General features: G+C 37.7%; 3 protein-coding genes across 3 annotated transcripts; 2 read left to right on the top strand and 1 right to left on the bottom strand.

Annotated features, from left to right (window-relative positions):
• Positions 1–1,294: 1,294 nt before the first annotated feature.
• LOC306748937 (coiled-coil domain-containing protein 106-like) lies at positions 1,295–6,565 on the bottom strand (the record flags this gene model as incomplete). The annotated part of the gene is made up of 7 exons (XM_079232169.1): positions 1,295–1,450; positions 2,235–2,395; positions 3,130–3,348; positions 3,454–3,606; positions 4,508–4,699; positions 5,413–5,565; positions 6,526–6,565. The coding sequence occupies 7 exons, from the start codon at positions 6,563–6,565 to the stop codon at positions 1,295–1,297; spliced, it is 1,074 nt and encodes a 357-aa protein (XP_079088295.1).
• A 355-nt stretch (positions 6,566–6,920) lies between these two features.
• Positions 6,921–9,500, top strand: tmem238a (transmembrane protein 238a). The gene is made up of 3 exons (XM_079232221.1): positions 6,921–7,044; positions 8,091–8,248; positions 9,127–9,500. Exons 2-3 carry the CDS (start codon positions 8,098–8,100, stop codon positions 9,288–9,290), a joined length of 315 nt encoding a protein of 104 aa, XP_079088347.1. The 5' UTR covers positions 6,921–7,044; positions 8,091–8,097; the 3' UTR covers positions 9,291–9,500.
• Positions 9,501–19,454: 9,954 nt separating this feature from the next.
• On the top strand, positions 19,455–23,234 carry LOC306748798 (visinin-like; the record flags this gene model as incomplete). Its single annotated transcript, XM_079232018.1, has 3 exons — positions 19,455–19,835; positions 21,838–21,949; positions 23,149–23,234. 3 exons carry the CDS (start codon positions 19,455–19,457, stop codon positions 23,232–23,234), a joined length of 579 nt encoding a protein of 192 aa, XP_079088144.1.
• Between the last annotated feature and the right edge of the window lie 780 nt (positions 23,235–24,014).

Raw genomic sequence — 24,014 nt, 5'->3', positions numbered from 1 at the left:
CTGCACATTTACTTTAGTTGACTCCTTATATTCTTAAGTAAATGAACCCCTGGCCTGGATCATGGCTCCTGCAGTGAGTTATGAACATACCATGGTCACTTCATCACTGACTGCAGTGTTTCAGGTCCCATATCACACCATCAGGATCATAAACCATCATAACAGCTGCATGACTCCTTCCTACCACTGGAGGGCGCTGCAGACTTCAAGCATGCTGGAAACTCAAAAGTGCAAACCAGTTTTACTATTATAAGTAAGACCTCATTTCTTAAATATTTAACAAGTGAAATCTGTGTTCAGCAATTTTAAATTAATCAGTTGTCTGAATCACTGCAACTTCTCTGAAAGAGCATGCAGATAAATGGTGGAAAAGTAAAATGGCGTTCAGAGTGTAGTGGTGGTGTATTATTTCTCATATACTCATCTGAACGCTGGACTCGAAGGCCGAATTCATACCTTTATTTACATCATTCGTGAATCGTGTCCCGATTGTAAAGAAACAAACAAAACAATCACACATTTAAAGTCATTTACTTTCTTTCACGATGACATTTCAAACCTTCGACTACAGAACTACAACATCAACGTCCATCTGGCCAAATCAAAATAAAATGCATGACAAAGGCACCGGATGTTTGAGCAAAACAAACGCTCTTTATCAATGTTAAATATTTTACAAAATAATAATACATACACTACAAAATGCAATGTCAAAAATGAATGAAGCACATAAATAAATAAATAAATAAATAAATATGCATCTCTTTTTAGACACAAAACCAAAAAAAGGTGAAGGCCAGTCATCTTATCAACAATAATCTGGAGTCTGCAAATACTCAGAGCAAATTCAACAGTCTTGGTCCAGAATGACACAATTACACTCTGATGCTTTGATACCGGCTTTATACAATGTTTGCAGCCCTTCAAAGATCAGTCAGTGCACTTTGAAATTAAACTTGTTTCCAAGCACATTATTCTTCTCAATAAACTGCGTCTTCTAGTTAAAGTATAACATCAATTAATTACTGAGGAAAAGCAAAACGTAACCTCAACCTCCAATGAAAATCTTCACGACAGCTGAGCTACAGAAAAAATAAAATAAAGTCCTTCCCACCTTTACAGTGGCACGATAAATAAAAAGGAAACTCAAATATAAATCCAGCAGTTTGTTCAAACTAAATAAATCCTGTTATTTGTCATCTAATCTTCTCATATCTTCTTTTCGTTGTTTTAAACAACTCAAAATAAAGATAAACCTCCCGTCTCTTGCAGCCTTTTCTTTCTCTCCTGTGGGTCAGTTTCTGAATCTGTAGGAGATCGGCAGCAGCTTGTGAGTCTTCTTCATGCTCTGGACCTTGGCGTGCGTCTGGTCGTCCATGGTCTTGTAGCACCGCCGGGCGTAATCCAGAAGCTTCTCCTTCGACGCCTCGAACTCCCCGACCTCGGCCACCTGCAGGAACAGCAGAGGGGATTTAGTGGACGTTAAAACCCGGTGGATACGGACCCTGTCAAACATAACATAACAGTGTTGTGGTCCAGAACACCTAAACCGAGACCAAGAGAGGGCCAAGAATTTGAAGGGGTTGAGACCTAGTCAAGACCAAGACTGAGACCAACGCAGGTTAAGACCAAGATCAAGATCAAGACCAAGACCAAGGCACGCCAAGACCTAGTCCAGATCAAAACCAGAGTTTACCAAGATCTCGAGAAGATCAATACTTTGAGGGGTTGAGACTTTTTGGCAATGCAGTAGCTGACAGGAAGTAACAATGAGTTTGACACCCCTGGTTTAGGGAGATCATTTCATTTTGAGGACAGAAATTGGGATCAGTTAAGAATTTAGGATAATTTATTCTTGTGGCAATCAAAAGATAAAATCGATTGAAAACCGAGTAGAAAACAAAAGTTGATGATTGTAATTGTTTTTATTCGACACCCTTGGATCAACTATTGCCTGCGGTGTTGCAATTGTGAACACAGAGCTTACTTAAAGTAATAAATCTGCTCCCAAACAACAACAAAAAAACACACACACACACATATACATATATATATATATATATATATATATATATATATATATATATATATATATATATATATATATATACATACATACATACATACATACATATATATATATATATATAGCATATGTGGTTGTCATTCTAGAAGTTGACAGACGCATGCCAGCTATCATGGACAGGAACAATAAAAAAAATAAAAGGTCAGACCTTCTCCGGAGCCATCAGCAGCAGCTCTGCGATGGGGGAGGTGGAGGCCATGGTGTTTCGGTCGACTCCGTGGATCTGGAAGGCTCTGGACATGCTCCTCACCCGCTGGTAGGTCGCCAGGATCTTATTGTAACGGATCATGACGCCCTCTGGGTCTTTAACTGGGGAGGAGGAGGTAGAGAGAGAGGGGAGACAAAACGGAGGGTGTAAATACTGAAAATAAAAGAAACTGCTTTTGGTTGACGTGGATTAATTTGGACTCAATCACAGAATTGTGCTTTTGGTGCTTTTTGACAGTGTGCAGGATTTGGCGCCATCTGGTGGTGTGGTTGCATATTGCAACCAACTGAATACCTCTATAGGGGTATACGCTCACTCAGAGGGCCTCCGTACCAAAATCACACTGATGGAGGCGCAGCAGGAGTCAGGCGGCTCTCTCTGGAGCCGGTGTTTGGTTTGTCTGTTTTTGGGCTACAATTAAACATAATTATGAATATTATATCCAATTTCTGCCAGTAGATCCACCAGAATCCTACACAATGGCCCTTTAAATGTGCTGGTTTGACAAATACATTTGTACATTCAACAATAGTACTAAAGTACACAGTGTAGTAACACAGTATAGTGCAGTATAGTATATAGCATTGTGTAGTATAGCATAGAGTTTAGTGTATTATATAGTGTAGTATAGTATATAGTTAAGTGTAGTTTAGTACAGTATAGTTTATACTATTGTTTTGTAAAGTATAGTCTATAGTATAGTATTGCAAATAGTAATGTATAGTTCAGTGTTTATTATTCCATCCATCCATCCATAATATATAGCATAGTGTAATATAGCATAGTGTAATGTATAGATAGTATAATGTAATATATAGTGTCGTATATCACCCACCTCTCTGCCTCTCCCTCCCGTGGGTGATCCTGAAGATCCTCCTCATCTTCATCCTCGGCTCTCCGTTGGCTCGCCCCCGGCCCTTCTTCTTGGACCCCTTATCCATCGAGGAGTCCTCTTCTTCCTCCTCCTCCTCCTCTTCCTCCTCCTCTTCCTCTTCCTCCACATACTCGTCCTCGGTGTAGAATTTATCCTCCGCCAGATGAAACTCCTGCTTCACTGCAGGCGAGGTGGAAACAATTTAACGAGGCAAGATTTCCGTGTGATATTTGAATACTTGGAATGTTTTTCTGACATAACAAAAAGATGCATTGATTTGCTCACCGGCGTTGGCGGTGCTGCGACGGGTCCGGGGTCCTGACCCCTGCAGGCGCTTCAGAGTCATCCCAGACCTGGTGGTCATGGGGGAGGGAGGGGAGGGAGCGCTGGCTGTCTGGACCTTCACGGCCCGCTGGGGGTCTCCACACCACTCCGTCACTGAATGAAGGCATACATTGACTCAACTCTAATATACATAAGACTGCCTCCCAAAAAAAAGTTAGAATACAAATTTAAAAAAGTAAGGGTGTATATAGCATATTATTGGTTTCCTTGTGGGTCTTTTACAGAGTAACTAAGTTTTGACAATTGTCAGATTACTATTTGTGTAGTTTATACAGTTGTCATATTTTAATTGTATCTATTGGAACAGTATATTTCCAAAAATAATTAAATTAATTTTCATCTTTCATTTCTCTGATGCCAATGTTAATCCATATTGCACAAATATACTACCGTAAAAGTCGGGTTACAAGCCGCTACTACCTTCGGTCAGTGTCCCCGTTAGCGCCCCGCTGTAGCCAGCTAGCGCTCCTGCTAGCTCTCTGCTAGCTCTCTGCTAGCTCCCCGACAACCACCGACGACCATCCCCGGCTTCGACACCCGACTCGGGCAGAGGGGACGCGGCCAGTAGCAGTATCAGCAGCAATGGGGAGCTAGCACCAGCGCAAGCTAGCAGCAGTACTAGCTAGCGCTGCTGCTAGCTTGCTACAGCAGGGACACCCACCAGAGGTAGAAGCGGCTTGTAACCCGACTTTTACGGTACATGTAAATATTTTTCATCTTGTATTAAGTGTCTCTGGAGAGTTATATGCATAAATCTCAATGAATGCAACTTGTATTACAGACTCAAGGTCCAGATAATACAAAAGACATTAAATAGAATGAAATGCATACAAAAGCACAATTAAAATACATAGACCTATCAATGCTTTATAAATAGACAGCTGCAATGTCTCCACAGATGGGACTGGTAGCCTGTAGTACTATACTTTATGTTTGATAAAACCATGATTTTTTAATTTATTTTCTCCTTAATAATCTAAAAACGACTCCTCACCCTCGGGGCCCCTCATGCTGACGATGAAGCGGTCCAGCTGACAGCGCAGGAAGTTGCGCTCCTCCTCCAGCTCCTCGATGCGCTTCTGCAGCCAGGCGTTCTTCTCCAGCGTGACGTACAGGTGAGCTCGCAGGTTAGAGACCAGGATGAACGGGCTGTACTGAGAGTGAAGAGGCTCCTGCACCACGGGCTCTGCAGGGCGAGAGATTTGCCATCAGAGTGTACTCCAAAGTGTTATATTCATATACATATAATATAATATAGATCCTATTATTAAAGGGATCCTATAATAATAATAATAATAATAATAATAGGATAGAATATATATTCAATTATTTATAAGTATTCAATTATTTATAATTGTTTCTCTTTTTGTGAGGTTATATTATCATGTCATCATATTGTGTATGATAATAATAAATAAAAAAAGACTAAATATATATATATATATATATCATATCATTTTATTTTTCTAAATTTACCGTTAAATTAATTAATTGAAAATTGTTATTTTAGTTATATTATTTATTTGTGTGGTTGTATTGTCATGTCATCACATTTTGCCTTCATTAAAAAAAAAAAAATAACATTTTAAAAATATCCTAAATGAATAAATGTTGAGAAGGCAATGAAAAGTGTGAAAACAGTTCAAGCTATATTCATTTTTGAAATATGTGCCGTCAGAGTACCTCGACAATCCCGATATCATCACTTCCTTCAAAGTCAGATACAATACGGTGTGTATTAAGAAATATTTTACATTTTATATACAACTAATGAATATTGGTTTCAACGTGCTTGTTAATAAATGTCAAAAAACTGCCGATTAACTACCGATCCCAGCAAGTCACTCATGAAGAGCTGGAGCGCTGAAGCAGGGCTCATGTGTAGTAGACGCGGCGTACCGTCCATCATCTGCTGACCCTGGTTCAGGTGGTATGCAGGCGGCCGCTCGATGCTCTCCTCCAGAGGGAAGGAGACCTCATAGGCGTCCAGGTACAGACCTCCTCCTCCTCCTCCTGAAGATGATGAGGATGATGACTGGGGCATGTAGTGCTCTGACAATCACACACAAGACACATCGGTAAGTTAAGTTTACCACAACAAAAGATTATTTTCCTTATTAAATCATCCGTCGATTCGGCTTTTAGTAGTTGATTTACGTTTATTTCGGAGAGTTTCCAAAGATGACCTCCTCTAATACGGCCACAGTCAAAGCTGTTTCACACAGCACCTAATGACGGTCTTATGTTTGGGCTAAAATAACTAAATTGAGGTTATCAATGAAAAACTGGCCATCCTAATTCCTCAGAGCAAAGATGTAAAACAGAGTAGAAAATCCTTGTATTTGAGGAGCTGAAAACAGGAAATGTTTATTTTTAACTTAATAAATCAATGAATTAAGCAATAAATCAATATCTAAAGTGCTGTAGATAAATTACTGTTGACCTACTTATGGTTTCCACTCTAATAACAAAGTTCATAAAGTTATACAAGATAAGTCTGCAGGTTATTCACTTGCGCTTTAGTTACATAATTACAATTAGTTTCAATTAATGATGAAATTAGAAGAGATATAACTTAATTTATCCGGTACAAAATACAAAGTAGGAAAGAGTGCAAATAAAAAAATATAGATTTAAAAAAAGGAGTAAAAAAATATCCCTTTATTTGGTATTTTATGGGGATAAATCAATAAAAAAGATGATCAGTAAAGTAGTCATAACATAGAAAACAGCGTTTAAAGTGTATACAACTAAATGAGATATTAAGACATAAAAAAATCGAGGACTAAAATTGATAATTCTTACTTTTTAGAGGCAGCACGTGATTTGTTGCACCACAACCCTGTTAGCTAAATGTATGTTACATTACATTACGCTAACTGTCGAGACAACCCACGTTTAGAAGACGTTGAATTTCGCTAATTACAACGTTTAAAGGTAATTTAAACGCATCCGTCTGAAGGTGTGCAGCACGACGTAGATGCGCCATTTAACGCTAAAGGTGTCTGTTACCTGGCTGGTGCGCATCGTCTCTGCTGGCCGGAGGGTTCATGACTGGGAGCCGCGTGCAGGTGAGCCTGTATTATACCGCAATGCTGTGATACACTCGTTATTATTGGTCTCCAGTCGTCATGTGTGCAGTTATACTTCTGTAATACGGCCTGAAACGACCCACAGCTGCCCGCGCGACCTCACCCTCAGCGGCAATTACCTGATTATAAGTGGTTTCAACAGGTGTAGCGCAGCTCAGGCACGCGCATGCGCACAACGCATGTGCAAAGACACTTTTTTTTAAATACTTCTGTGTTGTGTGCGGCTTCTAAACATTTTTTCTGTGTGGCTCCACCTCAGGCGGAAGTGTGTGTCCCGCAGGGGCCCAGACCGGAAACGCGTCACCGGACAGGTAGGTTGGAGTAGGCGCGGCGACGTCTGCAGAAAGGTGAGCCAAACGCGGAAGTGAAGGGACAGCTGCGCGAGAGAAGCTTCAGAACTAATTTTATGCAGCTGGACTGGACTGAACAACAAAAACAAGTTAGTTTAAGTAAAACATGACTTTAATTAAATGTTTGTTTAATTTAAGGTCAAAATCTCACCTGAGATTGAGTCCATGAAGCTAAAGGAGAATGAACTGGTAGATGTAGAGGCTGGGAGGCTCTCTGTCTACATGGTGGCTAATATTCATTATACGGGCAGTGGAAGAAGTATTCAGATCATGTACTTAAGTAAAAGTACTAATACAACACAGTAAAAATACTCCATTAGCAGTGAAAGCCCTGCATTGCATTGATGTTACTTAAGCTAAGTAAAAGTGTTTAATTAGCCTACAATCTGATAGAAATGTCTGTTATACTATTATATATTTGTATAATATTATTATTACTCATACATTAATGTAAAAACAGGATGTCTTACTGTAGTTGGAGCTCATTTTGAACTATTATGTAATGGATTAATCTGCTGATTATTTTCTCCATTAATAGATACATTTTCTGGTTAATAAAAAAGAAATCAGTAATCAAATTGATTATAAAGACAATTAACAACAATGCATCACATTTGAGGAGCTTTACCCGTGATATGTTTGGCATATTCCGATATTAAAATGTCTTTTATCAAAATATTCTGCCAATCAACTAATTGATTAATCAACTAAATGTTTCAGCTGTTGTTGTATGAACTGTTGGCTAGTTTGATTTATTATAAAATATCATATTATCTGTCAATTTCTAGGCTGCTGATTTGTAAATTAATTCCAGTATCACAAAGGTATGACGTTGTTGATATTCCACTTCTAGATGTTTAGTTTTTTTGTGATTTTCTTTTCTTAAGACAAACTTTCAAATATGAACTTTATATATCTGTAGTTTATTCATGAAGATGAATCTCTAGCTCACCTTCAAACTAGTGTTTTATGCAGAAAAATGACAATTCTCACTTATTAAAAACCAACAAACGCACATATTACTGCATTAGCTGCTCTTAAAGTCGGGATAAAACAGATTTCATCAGAACAAAATGGCACATTTTAATGCTTTTATATAATATCAGCCTGATAAAGCCTTTCTCCTCTTCCCCAGGTGCATTATGGGCCTGTGTGACGGCCTCTCCCACTGTAAACTGGCCCTGGCCTTCGCTGTGATGATGGACTTACTGGGAGGAGCGGCTCTGCTGGTGGGAGTCTTCGCCCCTCTGGAGATCAAAGGACGGGACTTTGGGGACTTACTGGTCTATACTGGTATGAAATAACTCTCCCAGTGACGTGAAACAGACGAGTTTTCAGTCGTCGTGGAAAGTAAATCCCTCACATTGTTTTCCTGTGTTTGAATTTAAAATGTTAAAAAGCTACGTTTATTATTCTTAAATACAGAAAAGACATTACACAACATAACGCAACTGAAACGAGAATATCTTTCTTTTCTTTTTGTTTATTTCATGTTTTTCTCAGTCTTCATTCAGTGATGAATGATCCTGAACTTTAAACTTGTTCCATGATAATCATGAAAAATAAGAAAATACAATCCCAATAGAAAACATTTATGATGTTATGGAAAACAAAAACAAAAAGTTCAACGTAACGCGCCGTATTTTAGTTTACAGAGCGGTATAAACTTTAAAGAAAAGGTTAAAATAAATGAGGAAACAAAAATAAGAAAAAGAAAACGACAAAATAGGATGAAAAGAAAATGGAGAAAAGCTCAAACATAACTTTATTGATATCAAAGAAAATGTTGTGCAGCGGTTGCAGTGTTATATATTATTATTATTATTTTATATATATTTACGTATATATTTTTGTTGTTTGACGTTCATTAAAATGTATAAATCTATCTAATTATGTGGTTGAAAATGTAATGAAAACAGATATTTTTAGTGTATAAAATGCATTTATTGAACTGCAACAAGAAATCACATATAAACAAACACTAAAAAAACATGTTAATGCTAATAAAACTCCAATATCACGTAACAGAACTGTAACTGAAATACTTCTGACGGGCGTATGATATCAGTCACGTACACTGCAACAGGAAATAATAGAATAAGTTGATATATTTTTGGGAGTATTTTCACATAATATGACTTATAAAAACACGCTGACTGCTCCGTTCGCAGGCGCTCTGTTCGTGGTGATGTCTCTGGCCGGCTGGGTGCTGTGGTACAGCGGGAACATCGACGGTCTGACCTCCAAGAAGGAGCTCGGACACATCAGCAGCGCCGTGGACCGGGTGGCTCGCAACCTCAGCCGCAAGATCCGCACCTACAGAGGCCACCTGTGAGTCCGCGGACAGGAAGTCCGACTGCTTTTCAGTTTAAAAGTCTCCCGTCTCCCCGTGTCCGTCAGTATTAATATGAAATATACGGCGAGTCAAACTACGAGTGTTACACGCATGTCAGAAGCATTTCAGTTACAGTTCTGTTATGTGATATTGATGTTTTATTAGCATTAACATGTCTTTTTAGTGTGTATATGTGGTCTTTTGTTCAATAAATGCATTTTTTTATACACTATAAATATCTGGTTTTATTACATCACCCATAAGTAATTTTAGCATTAATGTAATGTTTTTGAAGCCTCATTGTACAATGACAAATTCATAAAACGAGATTTGTTTTTCTTGACCAAAATCACAGCTGTGTGTTGACAACGTTGCTGTATTTGTATCAGACTTTTCAAGTTTATAATCAATCAGTAGTTATTGTCAAACAATATCTTCCCAATCTCTACATGATGTTTTTGTCAACCTTAGTTATTTTGTGATGGATTCTTTTTATTCAACCATATAATTAGATAGATTTATACATTTTAATGAGTTAACCCGTCAAACAACAAAAATAAAATAAAACATTGATAATATTGATGAAAGTACATACATATATATCTACATGTATACGTCTATTTGTGTGTATATACACATATGTCTGTGTATATAGATGCAGCACTCATTGTCACACACTGTAGATTATATAAGCTCTTATGTGTGTGTGTGTATATATATATATATATATATATATATATATATATATATATATATATATATATATATTATTTTATATTGTGTTTACATTTTTTATTATTCATATCTTATTTAAATCTTTGTATATTTTATGTTTATTATTTACATTCATTCATCAATACATATTATATTCTGTACTTTACTACACATTTTTCTAATTTAACTTTTATTAAGATATTGTGAACTGAAAAAAAATGCATCAGAACATTTAAAACAAATACATAATATATTGCACAGTATATCTTTATAATAATTATGATGTATCACACAGTTTCTTATTTTCCTCCCCTTACTTTCTGCCCTGCATCCTATTTTTTATCTGGTTTGGTTCTTGTGCTGCTGTATCAATTTATTTCTCCTCACTGGGGATCAATAAATAGTTATTGGTCTTAATTTATATTCAGAGTAATTAGTAGATCTATAATATCTACTGACCTCTGCTGGTGACTTATAGGCATTACAACAACATCAGCACACCCTGAACAAGAAGGATCAGAACAGTTAACATAATGATATATATTGTCTAATGTATTTATTGTCTATCTTTACTGCTTCTTTAGGATGGAATATAAGTGATTTATAATCAAATCATAAATATAACCTGAACTCCAGGTTACTACGTCCATAAAAGGACAAACTGACCTGGCAGCAACTTTTCTCTCCACCAAAAAGGGAAGTTTCCCTCTGACACGGCTCAGATAATCCGATTCACCTGGAAACACCAGCCTCGTAATAGATTACTCCCGGTGGGATTATTGTAATCTGCTCATCGACAGTAACTGTAACAGACCGGTTAATCCCAAAAAGCAGCCATTAGATCCATGACAGCGCCCGGAGCCGACAGATGTCAGAGCCGACATTTGTTGCACTGGTTTCTTGAAATGGAGTTTAGAGTTATGAAAACAAAGTATGTATGAGATCGTTATTAGTTGTAGATGATCATTTAATCCTATAAAAAAAATGGAAAACAACATTTTTAGCACCACAAACAAATACTTTATTATGATTTGTAGAGAGGATTCATGCTATTAAATATCTTAAATGTATTATATATGAAAAGCAACGCTGACAATGGAGAAAGATCATTTTTTTATTGGTATAATATAATAATTCCTTGAAGCCTGGTGCATGAATGAAAGCTGATATTTGATCAGATCTTGTTTCATTTTGTTAACACAGAGCAAAATGTTTTCAAAGAGTTTTATATATCTTTTTGTATTAATCCATAAATCAGAAAATACTGTCATTAGCCATGAAAAAAACTATTTTCTCCATGTTTTTATTAATAAAATGTTGTATAAATGAGGTTATGAATGCGTTGTGAACAAACCCCTCTGCATAGGGTCAAAACATTACCTCATAGATATCACCATGAAACTTCACCACCTCATCACTGAGAGGAGGATTTATTGTTTTTATTAAATGTTGTGTTTAAATACATAAATGAGACATTATTTAATGGTAACTTTTGGCAAATTTAGGAGAAATCCACAGACGCAAACAGACAAAGTAGTAAAATAAACAACTAATTGTGCATTCTGGATGTTTTCTTTCCACTAGTCTGAAAGAACACCTGTTATGGAAGAAAAATTGCCCAAAATCTCTAGATTGACGAGTGCAGGAAACAATATTTTTTGCCTCGAGCTCCACTTAAATTCATCAAATCTTATGGAGTTTCTCTCGTATGTCAAAATCCCCCAAATGGATTAAATCTGAACTCAAATAACTTCAGATTTGTCTCTCAGGTTGTTAAGAAGATACTTTGGTGCGGTTCCTCGACAGCTCCTCGGCGCTCAGTCTGTAACCCCCCGCATGACCTCATGTGAACTCCGTGCCAGCCGGGTATTCCCCTGCAGACGGTCTTAACCAGTAATGGGATCACGAGGACAGCGAGCATGTTTTCACCGGCATTACCTCGGAGAGCGGCGGGTGAAGTCAGGACGTTCTCCTCTCGGTTCCACGGTTCTACAAAAGATAAAAGATCACCAGGAAAACTTTGGGTTTTAGCGCTTAAATGACTTCACATGCTCACGTTTTTGTAAAAAATCGTAGGGTGAAAGTAGTACTACAGTGTAGAAATACTATGATGAATGAATATATACTTTATTAATCCCCAAGGGGAAATTTCGTGTCAAGTAGTAGCCATTTACACAGAAAATAAGATAAGATATAAAAACAACAGGGATGAAAGATATATATAAGATATATACAATAATAATACTAATACAAATATAAAAAAGATAAAAATAACAATAAAATAAAATAGCTGGATGAAAGAAAGAAGAACAGAGTATTAATTTAGGAATACAATTAAATTAAATTAACTTAAACAGTAGTATGATACAAGTAAAAGACCGGAATTTAAATTCTCACTTCAAGTAAAAGGGCAAAATATACTTTAGGTACCAAAAGCACTGCTTATTCAGAATAATATAGAACGCTGGATTGAAATTGTTGATGCAATAATGTGTTTAAAGGTGCAGCTGGTGAAGGTGGAGCTCATTTTAAATACTTTACACACTGCTGAGTATCTTAATCAATTCATTAATTAATAACTTATTGTGTATATATATATATATATGTTGTATTAAGAAGTAAAAAAAAAAGTACAGTATTAGCTTTCAAAATGTAGTGAACTATAAAGTAGAATAAATATTCAAGTGAAGAATTTGTAGACGACCTTCAGTACAGTACTTGAGTAAATGTACTTAGTTACATTCAATCACCTCAAGCGACCCTTTGAGTCTCACACACACACACACACACACACACACACACACACACACACACACACACCGAGAATATGTTCATGAAAACACATTTTATGTATTTATTCCGTGAATTTACTGGTTACGTGGCTCCAAAGTGATGAAGATATTTATTTTGTTCAATCTTCCGAGAGACCTGACCTCCCTCTGCTCCCTCGACTAGTATCCACATTGGACGCCATGATGCCCGGTAAGGTGTCTAGATTAAACGTTCCTATAATGGGAATAGATTCATCAAGGTCGGGCCAAAGGACTTAGATAATACTTATCAGCCCCGTTCTGGTCACCACGGATTTTCCATTCCCTGTATTCTCTCTGTCTGCTTTGCATTGCTGCCAAATCCTCCTTACGTTGCCTAACACCACCACCTCTGCTGCTTCTCCCTCACTCTCTGCTTCTTTTCCTCCATTTTAATCCTCCTCTCTTTGCAATTAAAGGATTCTCTTTCCTGGAACTCCATCTAAGCGAGGGTTAGCAAACAGCTAAAGGTTTGTTTTTTTGCGCAATTGGTCTGCTTGTTATTTAATTGTTTCAAGTGGTTTGTGAGAACTTTCTGTCTCCTGACCACCAGGGGGCGACTCCTCTGGTTGTATAGAAGTCTATGCTTCATGTGTTAAATCTGCATTCTCTCTCCTGACCACCAGGGGGCGACTCCTCTGTTTGTATAGAAGTCTATGCTTCATGTGTTAAATCTGCATTCTCTCTCCTGACCACCAGAGGGCGACTCCTCTGGTTGTATAGAAGTCTATGCTTCATGTGTTAAAGCTGCATTCTCTCTCCTGACCACCAGGGGGTGACTCCTCTGGTTGTATAGAAGTATATGCTTCATGTGTTAAAGCTGCATTCTCTCTCCTGACCACCAGGGGGAGACTCCTCTGGTTGTATAGAAGTCATATAAGTGACTTCTCTCTTGATTTATTCCCTCAGTAAACATTGTAAACATGAGTTTATGTCTCAATCTCTAGTTTCAAGTCTTCTTCAATACAGCATGATGTTCATTTAGTAAGTTATGGTCATTTAGAGTCAAACAGACCATAAAGCAGGGGACGCTTTAGGGGCGGGGCTACAAGGTGATTGACATGTTGCAACCAGAGCTGTTTACGGTGTCTCTACAGTCCACATATGGCCACTTCCATTCACTGGTTGCAAAAATCCAAGATGGCGACATCTATTCAAAGTTTACTAACTAAAGCTAGAGAACATTAGCCACTGATCATACCATAGCGAGTAAAGGCCAAAGCGGGCCTTCAGGGGAGGACTCAAGTTTAAGTAGTGGGTGTCGACACATGATTTAAAGCTAATGCAGAGCTAAAAGAAGTAATGTAGATCAAATCGACTACTTTACCACCGACTTCCTGTTTTGAAGCCGATAGCCACGGTCGGGTTAGCTCGCTAACTAGCATTTGGGCTGTGGGGCGGCTGTGGCGTACGTGAGAGGGCAGAGAATATTCATACCTCATGTCGTGATTGCTTAATATAGGTTAAAGGGAGCGAGGGAGCGAGAGCATTATCCGTTTTCCGTTAATCTTATGAGATCGCTTGTGCACGCAGCCCCACCCCACAGGCCTGACCTGCTTTGCCAAGGTGCTTTTTGAAGATGCTTTCTTACATTGGTTATGACTTTCTTATTTGCATGGGTGAAGACGGTGCCTTTCGCTGCAGTTTCGCTTTAAGAAGCTATTTCACCCAGAAGGTGACATTGATTTTGCACTTCCTTTGGCAGAGCGCCGCAAAGCCTCGGCAGCCAGATGGCAAAACCCAAATCACCTGTGGAGCCGCAGGCCGCCGGTGCCAAGAGGGGAGGCCGGGTGCTTGAAGTTCAGCCTCAGCACGTCAGCAGAGGAATTAAGTTGTTTTATTTAATACAGAAGGGAGATCAGCGCTTTGCCAGCACGGCTTACTGTAGCCTAGAAGCTGCTCTGCCGTTGCCCTGAGATAACGCAGTGGGTGTGAGGGAAGTCTGCAGTGCAGTTATGTCACCGTAAGCAGATTGAGCGCACGTTAAAGTTTGTTGTTGTTGACGTTGCTCTGCCTGCTGACAAGAGTTCCTGAGTTCACACCTCTGCAAGAGGGTTTCGTGTTTGCCAGATAGTCTTTTTTATTTGTATTTTTTGTGCATCTTCTCCACATGTAAGTCTGAGTTGTTGTTTTTTTCGGGCATCGTCCTCCAGTCCAAACACACGCAGGTCAGGTTCATGACTGTAGGTGTGAACCATCGTGAGAATGGTCGTCTGTCTGTGTGTCACTCCGCCTTCCGCCCGATGTCATCCAGGTTAACGGATAAGCAGATACGGATGGATGGGTGGATTAGTGTGAATAGGTTTATAACATCATAATGGTCCACTCCTGTTTTTTTTTTATTTTTTTTTTACAAAATTACAGTCCAGTGCCACTCAAAAAAATGAATTACATTTAGGGGGAAACCCGTATTACGGACACATCTTTTTAAACAGTTTTTTCTTAAATTAAACAGACAGTCCGATAACAATAGTAAAGATAAGGTAAAATGAAGTAAAATATATTAAAATCAGTACCCATATTTGCAGCATGCACATAAGAACATAGAATGTAAAAAAAGAAAATCAAGTAAATTACAAAATTTTAAGAGCTATATTTGTCTCCCAGTGTTTTCTGAGTTGAATCTATGAGTATGTTTACTTTTAATGAGTGGAGAGCTCAGGAAATGAAGGCACCCGCACATGATCAGATCTGCCACCTGGATAGTTTTACATTTCAATCTTAAAAGAGCCCTAATATGCCCATGAGGGCATTGAAAGGGTCCTGGTTATTGCTTCTCCTGTCTCATACTGGCTGCAAAGAGATCTCTTTAATTTGATGTTTCTACTGTCTGTGTGTGAATAAATTCTACGTAAAAAACAATCCCCCCCCCCTAAGGGCAGACTGAGCGATTGTTAAATAAAACTGTGAATCATAGCTTGTTTTATGAAAAAGAGCCCTACACTGCTGTATTTAGATCGATTGAACACCATAAGTAATATACAATGAAATATATGGTTTGGTACATGAAAAAATTCAAATGTCACAGATGTGCGCAAATGTGCCCCAATGCAAATTTTGGAGACCTCACCTGAAAGTTCTCTGTTCTAAACCCTCTCTAACTTTGTTCTGCTTCACTTTATCAAAGTCAACCTTTGCAGAGAGAATGTTCACATATTGAGTTATGATTTGGGTTAGAGAATGTTCACATATTGAGTTATGATTTGGGTTAGAGAATGTTCACATATTGAGTTATGATTTGGGTTAGAGAATGTTCACATATTGAGTTATGATTTGGGTTAGAGAATGTTCACATATTGAGTTATGATTTGGGTTAGAGAATGTTCACATATTTAGCTATGATTTGGGTTAGAGAATGTTCACATATTGAGCTATGATTTGGGTTAGAGAATGTTCACATATTGAGTTATGATTTGGGTTAGTGAATGTTCACATATTGAGCTATGATTTGGGTTAGAGAATGTTCACATATTGAGCTATGATTTGGGTTAGAGTTGGACCTTACAGCTGCATAATTTCAAAGAAATAATCATCTTGAAAGTGATTTTTTTATAGGCGGACCTGAAACCTTTTAATTTTTTCTGTGTCATCTTTATTTACTCTTAACCAGTAACATGTATACTGATAGTTATACATCTGAACAAAATCTCACATGTGTACCTTTTATTGTAACACCAAAAGTATTGAAATAGCCCTAGTGGTTGCAGAGATACACCCTTTTTAGTTTGGGTATAGAATTTCGAGGAAAGGGCCTAAAAATAGGTTTGTTTTCTATTGGTTAAAATGTACCCTTGCTGTTCCTGCTACACCTCTGAGTGATGCATTAGCTTTAAAACCTTAAAGTGAGCTGGCAGAGAGTTGAGGGTGTAAATACCAGTCTGGTCCAGACCCCTGATTCCTGCAGAGTCCAGACTTCCCTGTGCCGACTGGTTTAAGGTGGAGCAGATGGTGGGTGAGCGGTCAACTCTCCCTTAAGCACATTTAAATCGCAGAGGCACTCGCCAGCTCGCGCTGGAGTTAAACTGCTAAGTCTCTGCCTGCGTGAAGGTCCAAGGTAATTTTGGGGAAGGACTCACTTTTATTCTGTCACTTTACTTGACCGGGGTTTATTTATACGTCGGATGAAACCTGCAGCGGGCTCGTGATCAGGCAGCGCCTCGGCGTCAGGTCAGTTTTCAGCCGCAGGGCGATCCTTGGAGTTCGTCTCGGTCCGACCTTTAACCCGTCGCGTGTCAAACCTCCATCTTCCCTGTCACTCTCATCATCATAAAACTCACAACGAATACACAATAACACAATGTTTTGGCGATATTTAAATTAAAATATATTAAAAAAACACATTCAAATATGACCATTCAACAGGCAAAATAAATCACATCTAACTCTTGATTTTACTAAACAACTCCTGGACCTTCATGAGACACTAAAGCGCCCCAAAGAAGCTTTTTTCAGTCTTTTCTTAATCATTTGGAAAATGATTTGAGTCAGAATAAAAAATGGAAAGGTTTATTTTTTTCTTCTCTTTTGTAAATTGAATTAAGTCCAAATTTACTTCAAGTTTACCGAGATTTATATAAGCTAAAGTGTGATAACGGAACTTAACTAAGCTCAACTGAACTGAAGTCAATGGGCTTTACTGCACGCAGCCTCGAAAGATGAAAACAATGCTAAACCAATAAATCCTTTGTTCACTTGTTTTGTTTTTTTACACGTGCAAAAATGATCTTTTACAAGTAAAGGTGCTGCATTCCAATTATTTACTGTCAAATTATACTTAAGTGCCAAAAGTAAAAGTACTCATAGTGAATAGACTATATCAGAATAACAATGCATGTTAATGTTTAATGTCTAAACAAATACATCAATTATTCATTTATTGATTCATTTCAATCTGCAAAGTAACTAGGAACTTGTTTTTGTATCTTGTTTCTTTTTTTGCTCTACAACCTGTTTGTGAAAACGCCTCCTAGACCGATGTGACTTGACTGCATGAAAAAAAACTAAAATTAGAAGCTCAGGGATTCACATGATCGTGGCTCCGCGTCAGAGTGATCCAGTTTAATTGACTTATCTCCACAAGTGGAGGCTGAGTTCCTCTGCTGCTCACAAACACATCGTCAGTATTGGTCCTGGACTCCTCCGCAGCTCACACAGGTAGGAAACACACCTGAAACATCTCCATCCTCAGCACTTGAGAAACCGAACGGCTCATTGGACCTATAGACCATTTGACTATGTTGGTTTTGGAAGTTTTTATTAAATTAGGTCAGTAGAGGCATTACAAGGGAAGGGAAGACTTTTAATAGATGAAAAGTAACACATTTTTTAAAAATTTAGATGATAATTAAAAGTGTTTTTACATAATTATCATAGTATAGGATATAGTTGACAGACTGCAGTCTGCAGGGGAATCATTAGAAATGTGTGTTGTGTACCTGACCTATTACTTTAAAGATAATAACGGGATTTTATAAATCTAATGGTCATTTATTCCATTCCCGCTCTCTCCTGGTATTTCCCCAAATAGTTGCATAAATGGGTTTTTAATTTCGAAATTACAAATATATTGTATTGCTCTTGTAATTTAATATTACCAAAAGCCAATTTTGTCTCAACACTTGCATTTGTACTTTCATTGTACTTGTGTATTTGTGTTGTTTGAAAATATTAATTAAAAGTAAAAATATATTCCATAAGTATTCTTTCCAATAGTTTAAATTAGTTGTTTCACGTGTGTTTTAACACATTTGTTCTCAGTCAGCTTCGGGCATAATGCATGGAAGTTCATTTTCCCATTTAACGTTGACATGGAAGTTCATTTATTTATCTTGATTAGTTTATATTAATTCATCAATCTTAGTAAATTATTTAGTTTTGACCCCACAGTTATCCATCTTAAATACACATTTTTATCAGGGGATTTATATCTTGAATATATCTCTTAAAAAAAAAAAAGAAATTGAGAATTGGGTTGGTCATAAATATTATTTTCTTTATCTCCAAATATTTGTTCATACAAACTTTTAGAAGCCAAATGTGTTATATCTGATCAACTTTGCTAAGAGGAAAGGACAGATCAGTTTACCATTTAAAAAAGAATTACATTTTAGTTAAATTTTTTATTTTGACAAACTTTAAGTGTAGCAATGTCCCATCTAATGTCTAGATTCTTGATTTAAGATGTCAAAATGTGTCGGGTAACATAATTTAATGGTTTATAGAGTGTTGCTAAGAATCTGTACCAAAATGCACTCTGCTAGTTTTAAAATAGCAAAGGGGGTAGAGAATTGCAAAAGCGTCTGAAGCGCCCCCCTTTACATGTCAATAAACAAGCATCCCAGCCTTGACCTGGGTTGCACCTTGTCCGTGACACCTCTTGCCGGTATTACTGACGGTTGATTGGCTTAATGAGCTTAACAAGCGGCTTCTGCTCTTTTCACAGCATATGTTTCCGTGGACTGAACTGTAGGCCGCGACCAGGATCAAGAAGGATACTGCAGCCATACCTCAGGGATCTGTTTACCACTTGACAGAGTAGAGGAGGCTACTCCCTAGGTAGAAGCTGTGTGTCTTAATTGCTCTAGAAGAGCACACATTCTCACTTATAAATAACTGTAAAACATCCCCAACACCATCAACAATGGGTAACACCAAGAGTGGCGCTGTGTCAAAGGAGATTCTGGAGGACCTGAAACTCAACACCAAGTTCTCGGAGGTTGAGATCGCCCAGTGGTACGAAAACTTCAAGAAGCAGTGTCCAACGGGGCGCATCTCAAAAGAAGAGTTTCAGAACATCTACAGCAAGTTCTTCCCAGAAAGCGACGCCCAGACGTACGCCCAACACGTCTTCCGCTCCTTTGACACAAACGACGACGGCACACTGGACTTCAAGGAGTACATCATCGCTCTCCACATGACATCAACAGGCAAGACCACCAGGAAACTGGAGTGGGCCTTCTCGCTGTTCGACGTGGACAAGAACGGATATATCACCAAGTCAGAAGTCAAGGAAATCTGTACGGTGAGTCTTAGAGAAACGTAAGTGGTGTTAGTAGCTCTGCAGACAACCAGTTCTTGGAGTTTTATAACTGTTTGGCGTCCAGATGTTGAAGGAATTGCAGGAAGGAACAGTTTAGTACTTTGAGTCAAACAGCAGTGTCATCTGCATAGAAGTTGATCTTAGACTGTCTCTACTTTATCAGTTAGTGGCTTCCAGACAAACGTCAGCCACTGGCAGGTTTTGCAGATCTCACCAGTGTTTAATTAAACTGGGTTTAAGTGGGAGAAGGATATTTTGTATATCTTAAGAGTTCAACGTGTTCACTTTGGTGGAATGGACAGGGACATTGATTTGGAGATGAGACGTTGATGAAAAGTGAGGGAAATAGATAGATGAACGGAGGTAAGGAAGCTCATCATCTGTTACCTGAAGGAAGCTATATAGCATGTAATGTTAAAACATAATCCTATGGAAAGATGTTGCTTTATTTGGGTGTAACTGTTTTTTTTTACAGTAGCTTCCCATTTTTTTCTTCTCATTTCATTCCTTATTATCACCTCAACTCAATGAAAGCATCGATCTCCCTGTCACCAAATGTACCTGCAGCATTGAAACCTCTTCTGCATCTTCTGGTATTACCCTTGTTAGGTAACTGAAGACATACGATTAGACTTGATTGATTGATGCTGATAAACAGTTTAAGGGCTAAGCCTACAGAGGGCTTTGGAGTGATGATGAGAGGATATATATAAAAATAGATTTAAGAGAATAAAAAGTGGGCCGGTAAATGTTCTTATCTAATTCTAACAATTTTGGATTAAGGGAAATATGACTAATTATTCAAACTTAAATTAGAAAATGAAACATAAAAAAGTATAGTGTAGATAACAGTATCGTCTGCATATGGGATGCATGTCCCATACTGCAACACCATTGGCAATTTAGCAGAACTTAACATTACAGTGAATAATACATATTATGACTTCCAACATCTGAATGTTAAATTGTCAGATATTGACATAACAAAAAAAATGTATTGCCTTGGCCAATTTCTCACTGACAATTTTGAAGGATGACAGATATCTGACTGAGGTCGGTGGAATTTATTTTTTTAATTTACAGACGGAATTTACAAGATTGATACAAATGTACTATTATGTACTAATGTGTATTATTTGATGTGTTGCTTGGATGAGTCAGTAAACAGCTTCATAAATGCTTCAATTAGCGGTTGGGAGAACCTGCTCTTTGGACTCATCCAGGCTCAGAAACCCTTTTAATTGAATGTTGAATTTTTGTGGTTTATCTTGTAGATTATTTTCCGTTTCTTACTGCTATGGACCCTCTCGTGAGTCTGAAATCAAGTTTAAATTGAACTGAATTAAAACCATATCTGTGAGGTAAACAGTAAGATATTTGGAAAAATAGGGTTTGAGAAAAGAAAAGGACAAATCCTACAGTTTGACGAGTAAGATTTGACAGCCAGAACATTACAAAATATATTTTCTTTAAGTCCTGCAATTGCAATGAAAATTGATTGTATATAGTTTCAGTATTCATAGTGCTGTCGATCTTCATTTTTTCCCATATGTGATGAATTTTATGTTGAAAATGTAAAATGCTTCAGATATTTATATTTTATTTATATTTAGTGTTCCAGAAAATGGTTTATAAGTCAAAGAGACAGGAACACACCAATTTGTGTAACAAATACACCGTTTCCCTGCAGGCCTATTCATAGCGACCACATTTCAATTTGTAAGATTAGAGGTCATATAATCCCAGAACAAAGAGGAGTTTGTTGGTTAATCTGTGGCACCACAGCAGTTTGTTGCTGTCCATTGTCAATAGACCCATTTGCTAATAGATGAGAAAAAAATGGTTGAGAATAAAGGACGATATTGGAGAGATGGTTTCTCTCCGTTTGCAACTAGTATATTTTAACATTGGTTGTGACTGGTCAAATTGAATGCTACTCTGTTGTTGACCAAATTGTGTGTTATTTTTTATTTTTCCCTAACAGGCTATTTTCAAGCTGATTCCTAAAGATGAGCTGGCTACTCTGGCTGACGATGAAAACACAGCTGAGAAGAGGGCAGACAAACTCTGGAATTTCTTTGAAAAGGGTGAAAACGGTGAGATACAACAGGGTGAAGGGAGACATGAATGAATTGATTTAGCTCTGTCCACCGTTTGGCCAGCCACAAAAATGATCTATGCTTCCTAACAGCTCTGTCTCGGCTGGATGACTGTGCACATTTAAGTTCAACCGCCTCTTTATAGTCCAGGAGCTACAGAGAGACACAAAGAGACACAAAACAACTTCAAACGGACACAACATAACCACGAGGAGATGCAAAACAACTTCAAACAGACACACAATGACCACAAAGAGACAAAAATAACTTCAAACAGACACAAAATGACCACAAAGAGACACAAAACAACTTCAAACAGACACAACTTGACCACAAGGAGATGCAAAATAACTTCAAAGAGACACAAAATGACCACAAAGAAACGAAAAGAACTTCAAAGAGACACAAAATGACCACAAGGGGACGCAAAACAACTTCAAAGAGACACAAACGGACCACAAAGAGACAGAAAACAACTTCAAAGAGACACAAAAGGACCACAAAGAGACACAAAACAACTTCAAAGAGACACAAAATGATTACAAAGAGACACAAACAACTTCAAAGAGACACAAACTGACCACAAAGAGATGAAAACAACTTTAAAGAGACACAAAATGACCATAAATATAGAGAAAACAACTTCAAACAGACACACAATGATCACAAAGAGACACAAAACAACTTCAAAGAGACACAAACTGACCACAAAGAGACGAAAAAACAACTTTAAAGAGAAACAAAATGACCACAAAGAGACACAAAACAACTTCAAACAGACACAAACTGACCACAAAGAGACGAAAAAACAACTTTAAAGAGAAACAAAATGACCACAAAGAGACACAAAACAACTTCAAACAGACACAACTTGACCACAAGGAGACACAAAACAACCACAAAGAGACACAAAATGACCACAAAGAGACAAAAAAATTTTCAAAGAGACACAAAATGATCACAAAGAGACACAAACAACTTCAAAGAGACACAAAATGATCACAAAGAGACACAAACAACTTCAGAGACACAAAATGACCACAAAGAGACACATAATCCATTCATGATTGTAGCATTAGGCTTCAGTCTGTTTCTCTTGGAAACCTTTAGCAAATGTCTTTAATTTAATTTCAATGGCCTGAACTAAACTTCTTCTTTTTTTTCTTTCTCTTCTTCTTTTCTTTCACTCCTTCCAGAGCGAGTGGCAGAAGGCGAGTTCATCCAGGGAGTGTTGGAAAATGATGACGCTCTTCGTTTGATTCAGTATGCACCTTCGAAGTAACAAACTTCATACGCTAAATCAAATAAATGTTTAAAAAAAAACTCTGTCGATCTAAAAACTACGAAGAAGACGCAAATACTCCCTAACACACATGCCACCTAATTAAACTAAATTAAAATGTGTTACTCTCTTCACCGAAGTTGCAATAGATGAAGCACAAACTGTCTGTGTTTAGATTACATATCTTGCGATAATGTAATTATGAAGGTGTGTTGTAGCAACTCAAGCAAACATTTTAACATGATAACATGTCACATGCTTTAGTATTTAGCGTTATTACCATGAACATGTTTCTTTTTCTCTCTTCTGGGCAGCCTAGTTTCTCGTTTTACACATTGGGATGTTTTTTAAAACCCTGACCAACATGTAAGGGCATCAAGGTGCAACTGTACCTTTGTTATTGTCAACTTTTGTGTCTTTTACAGTGTCCGATTCCTCCATGTGGTACAGTCACGTTTGATGTTCTAGGTATAGTGTTAATCGTGCACATCGCAGAGTAGACTTCCGTCCATGTACAACTGCATGTAAGGTTAAGTGTCGTCCCTTGATCTCCCCTCAACGATTTATCCAATAAATCAAACCCATGAAATTGTAATAAAACTTAAGGTGTCCAGAGTTTTTCTTTTTGCACTATTCTCTTAACACTTTCACCGTAAATAAAAACTTGGATTGTGGGATAGAGTGTTCGTTGTGTTTGTGGAAAAACATCATGGTTGGGCTTGAAATAAGTACGTAAACGAAGTAAAATGCAAACAATTTGACATAAACTAACGGAAAAAA

Source organism: Taurulus bubalis (assembly GCF_910589615.1).
Source record: "Taurulus bubalis genome assembly, chromosome: 16".
In the NCBI taxonomy this organism is placed as follows: Eukaryota; Metazoa; Chordata; class Actinopteri; order Perciformes; family Cottidae; genus Taurulus; species Taurulus bubalis.
Note: the sequence above shows the minus strand (reverse complement) of the source record. Positions and strands in the feature narration are given on the sequence as shown.